Genomic DNA, 15,120 nt, shown 5'->3' with positions numbered 1-15,120 from the left:
GCAGGGGTCTCCGCTTTTAGCAATACCTGGTGTGAATGCGTGTGAATGGATGTGTGTAAATGGACGGTGACTGGACGGACGAGGTGAACTAAGGTTGGACCGAATGGACACTGAGATAAAGACTGGACTAAGGTTAAACACATGACTGATGACTGTTCTGTTTTAAGTTTTCTTTCTTATAACACAGATTGGATCATAAGTGAGGAAAACTCAGTATGAAATGTGAAGTTCGGGTTAACACACGGGTTTTGTTTACCTGAGAGGAGGATTGCTGAGGTGTGAAATGATATGACTAACCTTTTTCTTTTAATTTTCTAAGCTCGGGTGAAGCATTTTGAGTTTGTGACACATAAGATGTGTCACAAAAGGGGGGATTTAAGGTTTAATTTGAAATGGGTTTTAGGATCATTTTATGACTTTTGGGGTGTTTGATAATTTCCATCCATCCATTCATTCATTCACTTCCGCTTATCCTTTTCAGGGTCGCGGGGGGCGCTGGAGCCTATCCCAGCTGTCATAGGGCGAGAGACGGGGTACACCCTGGACAGGTCGCCAGTCTGTCGCAAGGCTAACACACAGGGACAAACAACCATTCGCACTCACATTCATACCTAGTGACAATTTGGGTTATCCAATTAACCTATCCCCACAAGCTGCATGTCTTTGGACGGTGGGAGGAAGCCGGAGTACCCGGAGGGAATCCACGCAGACACGGGGAGAACATGCAAACTCCACACAGAAAGACCCCGGCCTGATGTTGGAATTGAACTCAGGACCTTCTTGCTGTGCGGCAACAGTGCTAACCACCGTGCCACCGTGCTGCCCCGTGTTTGATAATTTAGATATGGTAAAACTGAGGCAGAAATTGTTATTTTCATGTTTAAGTTGAAGGATTGAAATGAACTGAATCTTTAAAAAAAAAAAAAAAAAAAAAAAAAAAAGAAATGAACTGAATCCTGTTTAGAAGAAACTCTTTACACACATAAAGAGCATTGAGATTAAGTAAAGTTAATATAAAGGATAGAGCCCAGAACATGGTATCTTTAACCAACTTTGAATAATTAAGGGAACATTAGATGAACACAGTAGATTAGTGAGGTGTAGCAGAGAGAGGCTTTTTGTTTTCTATCCTTTACAGGAGAACAATCCAGTACCACAGCGACCACAGGGGTGGCGAGAATCTCCAGTTTCACAAAACAGGTCACATCTGGAGTACACGCTGTGGACAGGGCGACCCCGGAGGCAAAGGTGGTGTGGCTGAAGGTGCTCAAACGAAAGTGGAAGGAACCACGCTGGACGGGTCCTTACGAGGTCATTGCCAGAACGACTACAGCAGTTCAACTGAAAGAGAAAGGCGACACCTGGTACCACTGGTCGCAGTGTGCACCCGCACACGAGAGCTTGGTAGAGGAAAACTGGTCTTCAAAGAACACAGGTGTCAACAAACAGAGGCAGAATAAACCCTCTCACCTGTGCAACGGGCCGACCAGTAGTCCAGCTGGAAGGCCGAAGAAAGAAGGAGAGCATCGCAGAAGGTCGCCGCGCCACCAAAAGGAGCGGTAACGAATTGAAAGAACTAAAAGGAGTGAAGGTGTAGGAAGTAGATTTAGGGCAGCTCACAGCCCGGCATAAACACAAGGTGCTGTCTCACAGCTTGATTTATTTGTTTGATTTTTTGATGACAAAATAATTAGGAAACATTGAAAGCATACAACCCGTTGAGGGGAGAGATAGGGTTCGGCAATTGAAAGGTATTGTTTTGTTGAGCAAAATCTCTTTTGTTATATTTTAGCTTTTAACATGGAACACGCCTCTCTGGAGCTTTTCTCCTTAGGGTACCCGTGGCAAAAAAACCCTTATCCACAGAGACTATGTCAGCTCCCAAACAGACAAAAACAAACTAAAAGCCAGAAATAAACAACTTAAACATAAACAATCACAAAGAACAAACAATACAGAATCGACATCTGAACCAAAGATTAAAATAGTGAAATGTGGATTATTAAATATTAGGTCTCTCTATGTTGCAGGGCGCATTTTGTGAATTGGTCGGACGCGGATGCCAGTCCAGCACAGCACTTCCTGAGACAATAGTTGCTAAAACGGGATCGGTGAAAAGACTAAAGCGCGAGGTGTCAGGTAAAGGCGATGAGTGTCTCAGCACATACAACGGCATAGAATTAAATTATGTTAAAGGGTCCACCAGCTCATTCACGTTTGATTTGTGTGACGTCATTAAGTGTGCAGGAGCTAGTAGCAGCTGGAGAGCATATGATGTGTGGGTCTGTAATCACCCTATGATATGTTCCAGTCATGGTTATTGGAGCCCCTCCTGGGGCAAACACATCCATACATACACAGCAGGTCAGTGGTGCTCCTGGGAAAATGTGGTAGGTTGGACAGGAGTAGGATGGCAGCCAAATGTGCCGGAAGGCCTGCAAGGAATAGTAATTCAAAGGGTTTATTCTGTTTTTCATAACCCTGTCACCATCTTCTTAGGTCCATGGAACATACTGCCTAAAGCCGAGAGCCCGGGAGGCCTATTCTATCTGGTAATCGGGGTGGACATGTCAGGAACAGATTCGTTTGGGGTAATTAGGGTACACTTAGTTTACCCCAAAGCCTGAGTCGCACTTAAAAACTCAATGACAAATCTAACTGATAAACTAATAATCTCGGCACCAAACACGATAGGGCAAGCAGAGAATGCGAGTTCATTTATGCCAAAACAAGATAACTATACATGTTTCAGGTTTTCTACAGATAATGTAAAGTACCAGGTGAGAGAAATCGACCCTATTGGTGTGCCGTCACACCCACGGGAAGAACCACGAATAGTGTGAGTGACCCGAGCACATTAATTGGAACATTTAAACGTGGGCAAAGCACCCTTTTGATTCGTGTCCCAATGGGAAGCGTAGGGACATGTGCGATGGTGCGACTGGGAGCTCCACTCATACTGATTGGAAATCAGGTAAAGACTATTCAGCAACACAACACACATACCTTAGCAGCCAGACATAAGAGACACATTTTGGCAAAAAGAGGGACCCAGGGTATACATGCATATGACCCCCGCCTAAAAACTCTCCGACTAGGATAGACTCCATAGGAGTGCCCAGGGGAGTTCTAAACGAGTATTTTTTTTTCCTCTTCCGGCGCCCCCCGTGTGCGGCAGCCTGTTACAGCAGCTCTGCTCATTCTGAGTTTCTTTCTTTCTTATCTTTTTTCTCGTAATTTTTTTTATAACTAACGTATTAGTAATTAGACTCTGCAACCATGTTCTACCGCTTTGTGCTAGTCCTGGTCGTTTTTCTCAGTTTATTTCTACTTTTTTCACCCGTGTCTGGGGACCCAGAGCAGAGATCCTTTGTTTACAGTAAGGATCAGCTGTTAGCGCTACGTCCTGCAGCGGTACTGCCGGCGGACAGACCCGATATTCCCAGCGAGCTGAGGAGGAAAAGACGGGGGTGTCGTGCTGGGAAGGAGCGCCGTCGCCCGAGAAGGAGACGTTATCGACCATCTCTTCCTTCTGTAATTATTGGAAACGTAAGATCTTTGCCCAATAAGATGGATGAACTCATGTCGCTAACCTGGTCACAGAGGGAGTACCGGCAATGTAGCATCATGATGCTAACGGAGTCGTGGCTAACATCGCTAACTCCGGACACAAGCGTGACACTACCGGGATTCCAGCTGCTGCGAGCGGACAGGACCAGAGACAGCGGTAAGAGGAAAGGAGGGGGACTGGCAGTTTTTGTGAACGACAGATGGTGTAACCCTGGGCACATCACTGTAAAAGAGCAACTCTGCAGCAGAGACATTGAGCTGTTAGCCGTTAGCATGCGTCCGTACTACCTGCCCCGGGAGTTCTCGCATGTTATCGCGATAACAGCGTATGTCCCCCCCTCGGCCAACGCGGATGCAGCCTGTGACTCTCTCCACTCTGTGGTCAGCAGACTGCAAACACAATCACCGAGAGCCCTTCTCATAATATCAGGGGACTTCAATCATGCCTCACTGGACTCCACACTGCCCACCTTCACCCAGTATGTGACCTGCCCAACCAGAGTCAATAAAACACTGGACTTACTGTATGCCAATGCAGAAGAGGCATACAGTTCATCACCTCTCCCTCCCCTGGGCAGATCTGATCACAACCTGGTGCACCTTGTCCCTGTGTATGAGCCCTTAGTGCGCAGGGAGCCACCAGCCACCCGCACAGTACAGAGATGGTCAGAGGAGAGCGAGGAGGCTCTTAAGGATTGTTTTGAGTCGACTGTGTGGGAGGTGATTTGTGATGACCACGGAGAGGACATCGACAGCCTTACTACATGCATTACTGACTATATAAACTTCTGTGTGGATAACACTGTACCTACCAGGACTGTACGGTGTTTCTCCAACAACAAACCTTGGATTACCCCAGAAATTAAAACCGTCCTCAAGCAGAAGAGGAGGGCCTTCAAATCCAGAGACAAAGAGGAGTTGAAAAGGGTGCAGAGAGAGCTGAGGGGACTGATAAGGAATGGGAAGGAGAGCTACAGGCAGAAGATGGAGAACCAGCTTCAACAAAACAACGTTGGTGAAGTCTGGAGAGGCCTCAGAACCATCTCGGGCCACAAACAGCAGAACTCTCTGCCTGGGAGGGATGTGAGGTGGGCAAATGAACTGAATCATTTCTTCAACAGATTTGATTCAGCCATGAGGCAGTCTGCAACATCGGCTGCAGACTCACCCACCCCCACTGCTGCTGTTCCACCTCAGACACTTCACACCTCCTCTATTCACCCTGCTCACTCCCCCCCACCCCCAACTGCAGCATCCAATACACACTCAACACAAGGCTCCAGCCTGTCTCTCTCAACCACCCAGGTTAGGAGGGAACTGAGGAGGATTAACGGCAAGAAGGCAGCGGGTCCAGATGGCATCAGCTCGAGGGTCGTCAGGTCCTGTGCGGACCAACTGTGTGGGGTGATGGAGCACCTCTTCAACCTGAGCCTGAGGTTGGGAAGAGTCCCACAGCTCTGGAAAACCTCCTGTGTTGTACCAGTGCCAAAGACTTCACGCCCCAAGGACCTCAACAGCTACAGGCCGGTGGCTCTGACATCCCACCTGATGAAGACCCTGGAGCGGTTGGTCCTGGCTCAGCTTCGGCGCCTAATAAGCTCATCACTGGACCCACTTCAGTTTGCCTACCAGCCTGGCATTGGAGCGGATGATGCCGTCATTCACCTCCTACATCGTTCCCTCGCTCACCTGGAGACCGCTGGGAGCACTGTGAGAATCATGTTCTTTGATTTCTCCAGTGCCTTCAACACCATTCTTCCCATGGTTCTAAAGGACAAGCTGGTGAACTCTGGAGTGGACCATCACCTCACTACCTGGATCCTGGACTACCTCACCGACCGACCACAGTATGTGAGGACTCAGGGCTGTGTGTCGGACAGGGTCGTCTGCAGTACGGGGGCCCCACAGGGAACGGTTCTGGCTCCGTTCCTCTTCACCATCTACACTGCAGACTTCTCCCACAATTCCACCCAGTGCTTCCTGCAGAAGTTCTCTGATGACTCTGCAATAGTCGGCCTCATCACTGATGGGGACGACAAGGAGTACAGAGGACTGACCCAAGACTTTGTGGACTGGTGCCAGCTGAACTACCTCCAGATCAACGCCAGTAAAACCAAGGAACTGGTGGTAGACTTCCGCAGGCACAAGCATTCTCCACTGCAACCACTGAACATCCAAGGTATGGACATAGAGGCTGTGGACAGCTACAGGTACCTTGGTGTTCATCTGAACAATAGACTGGACTGGACTCATAACTCAGACGCCCTCTACAGGAAAGGGCAGAGCAGGCTGTACCTGCTGCGGAGACTCAGGTCGTTTGGAGTGGAGGGCCCACTCCTGAAGACCTTCTATGACTCTGTTGTGGCTTCTGCTATCTTTTATGGCGTGGTCTGCTGGGGCGGCAGCATCTCTGCTGGGGACAGGAAGAGACTGAACAGGGTGATCCGAAGGGCCAGCTCTGTTCTAGGATGCCCTCTGGACCCAGTGGAGGTGGTGAGTGACAGGAGAACGGCGGCTAAGCTGTCATCCCTGTTGGACAACATCTCCCACCCCATGCAGCAGACTGTGACAGCACTGAGCAGCTCCTTCAGTGGGAGACTGCGGCACCCACGGTGTGGGACGGAGAGATTTCGCAGGTCTTTCCTCCCCACTGCTGTCAGACTCCATAATAAAGACTTTAACTGATCAAGCACACACATCCATACATATACAATAATACTAAGTGCAATAATCCTTTCTGTCATCGTTGTATTTTTACTCAGTTGTATATAGTATTTGTATTTGTATTCTATTTTTATCTTATTGTATATTTATTTTATTTTATTCTACTGTATATAGTATTTTATTCTATTCTGTACAGTTGTGTACTGTATTTATTCTTATTGTATTCTAATTTTTGCCTCATAACTTTTGCACTGTCCACTTCCTGCTGTGACAAAACAAATTTCCCACGTGTGGGACTAATAAAGGTTATCTTATCTTATCTTATCTTATAAGCTGGCAGACCCAGTAGCTTCGGGGTTTGAAAGTATATTCCTTTGGATAACGCCTAATAAGAATGATGACCGCATTAACTATGTTCATTACAACTTGCTGAGACTCTCTAACCTTACCAGGGACGCCATGGACGGGTTTGCAGAATAATCCGACTTCGCTGATGGGAGTGCAGAATCGAATGGCCTTTGACATGTTGTTGGCGGAGAAAAGGGGGCGTCTGAGCTGTGTTCGGAGACATGTGCTGCACCTTTATCCCCAAAAATAATACTGCCCCAGATGGCTCAGTAACCCGAGCTCTGGAGGGCCGGAAAATTTGTCTAAAATGATGCATGAGCACTCAGGTATCGGAAACCCAGTGGAGTCCTGGGTGGCATCCGTGATTGGACGGTGGAAAGGTTTGGCTATGTCAGCAATGGTTTCATTCGCTACACTTTTAGGGATACTGGTCACCTGTGGTTGTTGTGTCATTCCTTGTGTCAGAGGATAGTTGGTAAAGGTAGTGGCAAGGGCAGTAGAGCCCGGAGCGGTCGTTCCGGTGTTCCAGTGTCCATTGAGGAACTTAGATGCCATAGAGTGGGCTGAGGAGTGATACAACACGAGGTGTGGTGACATTCCTTTTGGAATGTCAAAAGAGGGAATGTGGAGATACAGAAATTCATTTTATTGCTGTCATATAATCTGCATCATTATAATTCCATTAATAACATTCTTTACAGCATTATTCCATTTAATAATATTTCTCACAGTATTGATATTGCATTACAGTTGTTTATTGAAGATGTCCATTTGAGGACCCTTCCATTATGTTAACTTTTATTACAAGTACGGTTAGAAATATTTTATATACATTGCATATCTGTGCTTATTTTGAGTTGATGTTCGGTTCATTAAGGGTCTTAAGCTTCACTGGCGTGACTGTCCAGGTGATACATGCTGAGGGAAACTAGAACATAGAAGGATAACTGCAATGCATGCTTACAGTACATATAATAAATATAATCTAGGAATGTGTCCGGCCTGAGGCCTTAACTCATTTGGTGTCTTACTATATTTTATTCTACTTGGTAACAGATGATCAGAGTCAATAATTAGCCTCAGAGACCCTGAGGGCTTGAAGTTTACTACCTTGTATGGAAGGTGTTATACAGGGAATGCAGAATTATTAGGCAAGTTGTATTTTTGAGGAATAATTTTATTATTGAACAACAACCATGTTCTCAATGAACCCAAAAAACTCATTAATACCAAAGCTGAATGTTTTTGGAAGGAGTTTTTAGTTTGTTTTTAGTTTTAGCTATTTTAGGGGGATATCTGTGTGTGCAGGTGACTATTACTGTGCATAATTATTAGGCAACTTAACAAAAAACAAATATATACCCATTTCAATTATTTATTTTTACCAGTGAAACCAATATAACATCTCCACATTCACAAATATACATTTCTGACATTCAAAAACAAAACGAAAACAAATCAGCGACCAATATAGCCACCTTTCTTTGCAAGGACACTCAAAAGCCTGCCATCCATGGATTCTGTCAGTGTTTTGATCTGTTCACCATCAACATTGCGTGCAGCAGCAACCACAGCCTCCCAGACACTGTTCAGAGAGGTGTACTGTTTCCAGTGGCGGCTCCTGAAAAAAATCTCAGGGGGGGCAATTTTTATGATATCGACTAAAATGACCCATTTAATGAGTACATCAAACAACACAATTTTAATTTGTTGCTAGGTGATTAACTCATACAGTGATACCTCATGCCCACTAGATGGCAACACACAACAGAAAGCTTTCCTCTAGCTACATAAGTTACAGGTAGAAAGCGAAAGAAATTAGCATCCAGTAGCCTTTAAGCAAAAATGAATGTGTCCACTTACTCATTACTTAGGCTACATCAATCCAATGTTGTGTGGTGTAATCAAGCAACAATATAAAGCCGGCTGCATCATATAAATCAATATGCACAGCCTGTCAGCCACGACTTGCGCTGGAACCAACTCCGACAAAAAGTCCTGTTGTATGCTTTTGACTTCTCCTTCGTTGCCTGGGTTAGTTGAATTTCGGGCTTGTCAGGTCCCAACTCTTTAACTTGCAGTTTTTCTGCCATTGTCCTTCTGGCAAAAGGGTAGGTTAGAAGCGATCTAACCGAATTTGGGGGAGGCTGTGCCTCAACCGTTAACAATACCGCTGCCATCGTCTCTCTCTGACCTTATAGCTCACTTAGGCTACTGACTGAGGTAAAATTCTAGAACAGCAAATCTTCGCGCGTTTTCTGCAGGGGCGCAATTTTAAGCGCCCCCAAACCATTTAATTCAGCGACGCTGATAGGTCAAATATTTATTATTTTCCCCTGGCAACCATTTAATGATAGGCTATTTCGCTGCATATCAAGGGCGCTTTGACGAGCGCCCCAGAAGAAGAAAAACACCGTTTGTTGGTTGAACTTTAATGAGTCAGCTGGTGAAAATGTTAAAATACGCCTGGCTGTATATGGGCACACACATAGTAAAACTATCATTGATGAATTTTTAAAAAATATATATTTTTACTCCTCCACATTTGGGGGGGCGGAGCCCGAGCGCCCCCTATGGGCCAGCCGCCACTGACTGTTTCCCCTCCTTGTAAATCTCACATTTGATGATGGACCACAGGTTCTCAATGGGGTTCAGATCAGGTGAACAAGGTGGCCATGTCATTAGTTTTTCTTCTTTTATACCCTTTCTTGCCAGCCACGCTGTGGAGTACTTGGACGCGTGTGATGGAGCATTGTCCTGCATGAAAATCATGTTTTTCTTGAAGGATGCAGACTTCTTCCTGTACCACTGCTTGAAGAAGGTGTCTTCCAGAAACTGGCAGTAGGACTGGGAGTTGAGCTTGACTCCATCCTCAACCCGAAAAGGCCCCACAAGCTCATCTTTGATGATACCAGCCCAAACCAGTACTCCACCTCCACCTTGCTGGCGTCTGAGTCGGACTGGAGCTCTCTGCCCTTTACCAATCCAGCCACGGGCCCATCCATCTGGCCCATCAAGACTCACTCTCATTTCATCAGTCCATAAAACCTTAGAAAAACCAGTCTTGAGATATTTCTTGGCCCAGTCTTGACGTTTCAGCTTGTGTGTCTTGTTCAGTGGTGGTCGTCTTTCAGCCTTTCTTACCTTGGCCATGTCTCTGAGTATTGCACACCTTGTGCTTTTGGGCACTCCAGTGATGTTGCAGCTTTGAAATATGGCCAAACTGGTGGCAAGTGGCATCTTGGCAGCTGCACGCTTGACTTTTCTCAGTTCATGGGCAGTTATTTTGCGCCTTGGTTTTTCCACACGCTTCTTGCGACCCTGTTGACTATTTTGAATGAAACACTTGATTGTTCGATGATCACGCTTCAGAAGCTTTGCAATTTTGAGACTGCTGCATCCCTCTGCAAGATATCTCACTATTTTTGACTTTTCTGAGCCTGTCAAGTCCTTCTTTTGACCCATTTTGCCAAAGGAAAGGACGTTGCCTAATAATTATGCACACCTGATACAGGGTGTTGATGTCATTAGACCACACCCCTTCTCATTACAGAGATGCACATCACCTAATATGCTTAATTGGTAGTAGGCTTTCGAGCCTATACAGCTTGGAGTAAGACAACATGCATGAAGAGGATGATGTGGACAAAATACTCATTTGCCTAATAATTCTGCACTCCCTGTAGAAAAGAGAAGTTCTATGTCTGCTTATAGCTATTAAAAATGTACGATTAACTGTGACTAATGTCTGGAACCTATTTTAATCTGTAATTGACGCCATGGGGGGGCGTGTACCTCACTGCTTTATAAGTGTTCACAACATGTATTTTTGTCAGAAGACATATGTTGATGTTTTCTCCGGGCTGTTAATAAACTCAACGTTTGATTGCACTTTTCTGGGGCCTCCGTGGTTTGTGACACTGCTCTGCATTGATCGATTTCGCAACAGTTCCTCAGTTAACGTGTCCTTTAATGTTTTAAAGAAAACAAATCAAATGAAACTCTATGTGAGCTATGAGCTATGTGAGCTATGCCCAAAACACCAGTGTCACACAGTGTATCTCAGCATTTCCAGCATTGTCCTTTCATTGCTTATTGTGTCTGTGTCTGCCTTGGCGCGCAGTCAAAAACTACACTGTTTCCTGTTTATCTTGCTTATTCTTTCACAATTACAAGAAATTTGACAGCAACTACTAAAACTGCAAAACTTGCAACTAAACGTATAAAAGGCCAGAATTTCAAACCCATGTTTTCTCCTCCTGATATAGACAGAGAAAACATTACTGTGTCCAAAAGGAATACAGCTAACCCAATGGAGTGTTATGAACACCGTGTAAGTTGTCTCTCTTTGGGTGGACACTGTCATTTTATTTTGGCAGCATTCCTGGCGGAGGAATTCCTGCAACATAAACTTGCTGCTGACCTACATCTGACACCAAAGGCTACAGCATTTAAACATCTCGTGTGAAAGAGATTTAAATATACTGCTATCCATGCACTATAATAGTGTACTCAAAAAACCTCAGCAGTGAGTGTGACATGGTGATATGATGAGCAGTAACTTAACTTGTCGAGATGACTTTAGGACACTGTACAAATACTTGGACAGAATTTATTGTGGGGAGGAGATCCAGTCATTATTCCACATGAGGAAGGAGACCAACACTGGTACTCCCTAGACATTCAGTGACTCATGAAACTGGCATTTAACCTCATATTAAACCAGCCCTTTTTGTGTATTTTATTACACAACAGAATTTAAAGCTCTATCAAATAGTGTTTCCAAGCAGGAAGAGCCTGTGTTAGAGCTTTTCCTTGCATAGTCTGACCAAAATCTCTCGACAAATGAAGGCCATTCAGCGGAGAGTTTGACATGGTTCAGCGCATGACTTTGCATATCTGCTGTTTTTAGAACATTCAAATACTAAGTAGTGCCGTACTAACTGTGTTAGCGTCCTCACTGAGCAGTGGGAAAATCATTAGAGCCCTGGTGTAAGTGCAGAGTAGGGAAATTATACTTGGAGTGCCAACTTCCCATTTAAACAAATAACAACCAGCAGACTTTGTGACCATTGTCGAGGCTTGGTGATGTCATGTTCAAAATATTGCTCTCGCCTACATGCAGGATAAAATCTGAACTCATACTGAGTTATTATTGTAATAACTCAGGGTTTTGTTCCACTTTGTCAGGATGTTAAATTTTTTCTAAGAATACAAATATACAAGGGTGCCTCTGACACAATGACGTTCTCACTTATATCAGTTCAGTCACTGTAATTAACTATGTGTTAACGGGAATGAGTGACTTACAGTACAAATAACCTTGAATGTCTGTCACCCACCCTCTGTCAACATTCATTTCCCTTTGCACGACCGCTCGGCTTTGAAATATTGCGGCTCATCTGAGATACATTTGTGACAAGAGTGTGAAAATCACCCATGGTGCACTTAAAAAGCTTAAAAGCCCAGAAATATCTTTCATCGGCAAGTGAAAAGTGGTTTGAAATATTTGCACAGACCAACAGGAAATGAGACTACTTAAGCATTTGATATGAAAGAATTCCCTCAGCCAAAAACTGTGACAAACTGGAAATCTCTGCATTTCAAATATACAGTCAAATTTTATACGCTTACATTTTAATTTTTTTATTGTAGAGTCATGAACCATTCAGTGATTTCTAAAAACCTACAGCTCTATTTGAGCCTCAACTGCATAAAAGGGGAAATGAAAAGTTCTATCAGGGATGGATGCAAAGCAGGTAAAGGGAGGATAGTTAAGACCACAAGCTTTCAAATGGACTTCAAAGGTAAGTTATTAACCAGAAGCTGTGGAAAACAGTGTCGCAGTTACAACGAAATATGCTGTAGATATTCATTGTCTGCAGGGTATGAACTATGATGGCTGTTGATACTTGGACTCTTTTTTTCTTCAGTTTCATGTTAAAGACTGCATCGCTGTTTGCACTGGGAGACTTTATCCCACAATCTTCTGATTCCTCCCAAAATCAAATTAGTCAGGAAGAATGCTTATTTTCCTCCCTCCTGTTGCTACAGCGACAGGGAATACCCATAACAGTATCTGCAAAGCTATCTGAGAAGGACAAATCCTCCTCTGCTTCCACTCTGTAGCTCTTTAGAGAGTGTGTCAGACGGCCAGCTCAGTGGAAAACTTTACTCTGTATGGAGACACATTTGCAAAGCCCCTCCTTCAGTTATGACTGTCCCATGCACAAGGGAAACTTTTACTCAGTTTAGCACATATGTGTGCATAAATCCACAGGAAATCCATCTCAGGACTGACATGTTTCATACAAAACAAGAACTTTTAGCATCATCGGTTTTCTTAGCATAAAAAAGACCTTGATCGTGATAATTAGTGATGTTGGGGAAACATTCCTTGTGGTTGGCCTGAATCAGTCCCATATGGGATTCTGGCTTTAGCTGGAAGTGAAAACCTTTTAGCGTATTTTTGGAGCAGGTTCAGGCTTTTTTGGCATTACAGCACATCTCACTCAGACAGTATTAAAATAGCTCATACCACTACATCTACTACAACAACTCCACATTAGCTTTGAGAATTTGCTTTGTTCTCTATCACACTGTGCTACACAAATCTCAAAGACGGGGGGAAAAAAGACATCCATTGTTGCACAAGAAGGCATCCCACACAGCTCTGCAAGTCTCAGCATGGCAAGAAGGGTGTAGCAGGCTGAGGGGGTTGGAAAAAACGAACTACATAGCTGCAATATTGAGTTATTATGAACACATCAAACTTCTTTTTGTTTATATTGGTGTGTCCTTGTTCTCACACACACACACACACACGCACACACAATATGTTGATGCTGTTATGTTGTTCTGACCCTGCTTCTAAGCAACTGGTAGTAGCAGCCTGTGACATGTGCAAATAGCAGGTAGCCCATATACAGCTCAAGCTATGATGGCTCTGCAGTAAGCGAATAATCAGTTTCTTAAAAGCAACATAAAAGAAAAAGGGACACACACCTCTACCTGTGTTGACTAATCTGCTACCTGACTAAACAGGCTCAATTCTTACAAGCTCCTGTTTCAGACAATACTAAGCTTGTATTGTAATTCAGTAAGGTGAGGCACAGCTTTTCATGACTTGTTGCACAAAGCTGAGAGGGGATCTCAGTTTCCAGGCATGCAGTGTACTTACTTATCTTTCCCAATAGTTTCATAGTCTTTCACAATCACGTCGATGTAGGAGCTGGAGTCCAGTGCCTTGCCTTTTAGATCAAATTCAACCAACTACAAGCAAACAAATGTGAGAAAAGCATGCCATCAGATACAGAACCTAAATTGCTGTCATGTCTTAAATAAGCACATTTTGTCAAGGAACAACATATATATTACAGATAATCATATATGTGTGTATGTTAGCCATGTGGTGTGTGGGACTGCAATTGCAGTATGGAAAGTTTGCATTAAGTATTGCTACATTCCTGGCAATTCATCTAAACTAGTTAAAAAATAATAAAAACAGGTAAAAGGGAGTGAAGTATTGCAGAGTGTTTCTTTGTCTGTGTGATTTACCTCATTCCACACTGGATTCAACTCTTTGTCAATTGATTTTGTTTTCTTCTTGTCATCTGAAAGGGGAACACATTTTTTTCCTTAATGCTGCAACTTTCCCTTTTTATTGAAAAGTTAAGAAAAGTAACATTCACATCTTATTGTTTTAAATCAAATGACACAGTACCTTTATAGCAACAGCAATGCTAGGCTCAGTACTGTAAGTCAGTACTGTGTCTGCTCTGTCTTGTGCAGAACTGTCATATATGATTTTAATTCTGTGGCTGAAGCCAACTTTGAGTACAGACTCAAACTTGTCTGTTCACTTCTTTGCCCGAGTTCATTTCACTGTATCACACACATGCAAACAAGTCACTCCCCAGCTATGCGTCAGGAAATTAAATTATTCTTGGATTAAAAAAAAACAAAAAAAAAACCACTTTTGTTTTTTAACATTTGTAATCTGGCCAGTTCATCTGATGAGCTCAGCAGCACCTCTGTACCTCAGCTACCACAAACCAGATGAAAGAATATTAAATTAGGTGCCTTCAAACTTCAAGCCCTGCAACAATCACTATTACAAATTATTAGGCAACATTTACTTTTTACTGAAGACAAGAACACACCCAAACTGTTTTACGCGTAGAGAAAAGAGACCTACCTCTAAAAATCACAGTGGTAATTGGATCAGGAACTCCAAGGGTCTTTTTAGGTAGACCCTTAGCCGACTCTACTACAACCCGCAACATGACACCAAATGAGTTTAAATGAAAAGAAAACTAAACTAATCAGTTTAAAAGAAGAAATGTCCACGCAAGACCGACATCCTCACGGCCCCATCACAGAAGCTGTCAGGGAAGGGCTGACAAAGTCTAGCTCCAGGATTCAGGAACAAGGGCGGATCATGGGTCTATAATTATGCTGAGCAACAGCCTTAACTATTGCTGCCTTCTGTTGGTGTGAGTGGAAAAGAGAAAACGCAGCTGGAAAACGGTAAACTGG

The 15,120-nt window shown here is 43.9% G+C and overlaps 1 protein-coding gene across 4 annotated transcripts in view; it reads right to left on the bottom strand.

Annotated features, from left to right (window-relative positions):
- LOC120728407 (myoferlin-like) overlaps nucleotides 1-14,999 on the bottom strand; it is a 40,911-nt gene extending 25,912 nt beyond the window's left edge. For all 4 annotated transcript variants that reach the window (XM_040023276.1, XM_040023278.1, XM_040023277.1 and 1 more), the window contains exons 1-3: nucleotides 14,780-14,999; nucleotides 14,140-14,195; nucleotides 13,763-13,854 (exon numbers count right to left, since the gene is read on the bottom strand). In XM_040023276.1, the coding sequence (XP_039879210.1) occupies nucleotides 13,763-13,854; nucleotides 14,140-14,195; nucleotides 14,780-14,867 (236 nt within the window). In that variant the 5' untranslated portion in view covers nucleotides 14,868-14,999. The remainder of the gene's footprint in view (nucleotides 1-13,762; nucleotides 13,855-14,139; nucleotides 14,196-14,779) is intronic.
- Between the last annotated feature and the right edge of the window lie 121 nt (nucleotides 15,000-15,120).

This window comes from Simochromis diagramma, unplaced genomic scaffold (genome assembly GCF_900408965.1).
Source record: "Simochromis diagramma unplaced genomic scaffold, fSimDia1.1 OVJJ01000208.1, whole genome shotgun sequence".
Lineage (NCBI taxonomy): Eukaryota > Metazoa > Chordata > Actinopteri > Cichliformes > Cichlidae > Simochromis > Simochromis diagramma.
This window is presented reverse-complemented; position numbering and strand designations above follow the sequence as displayed.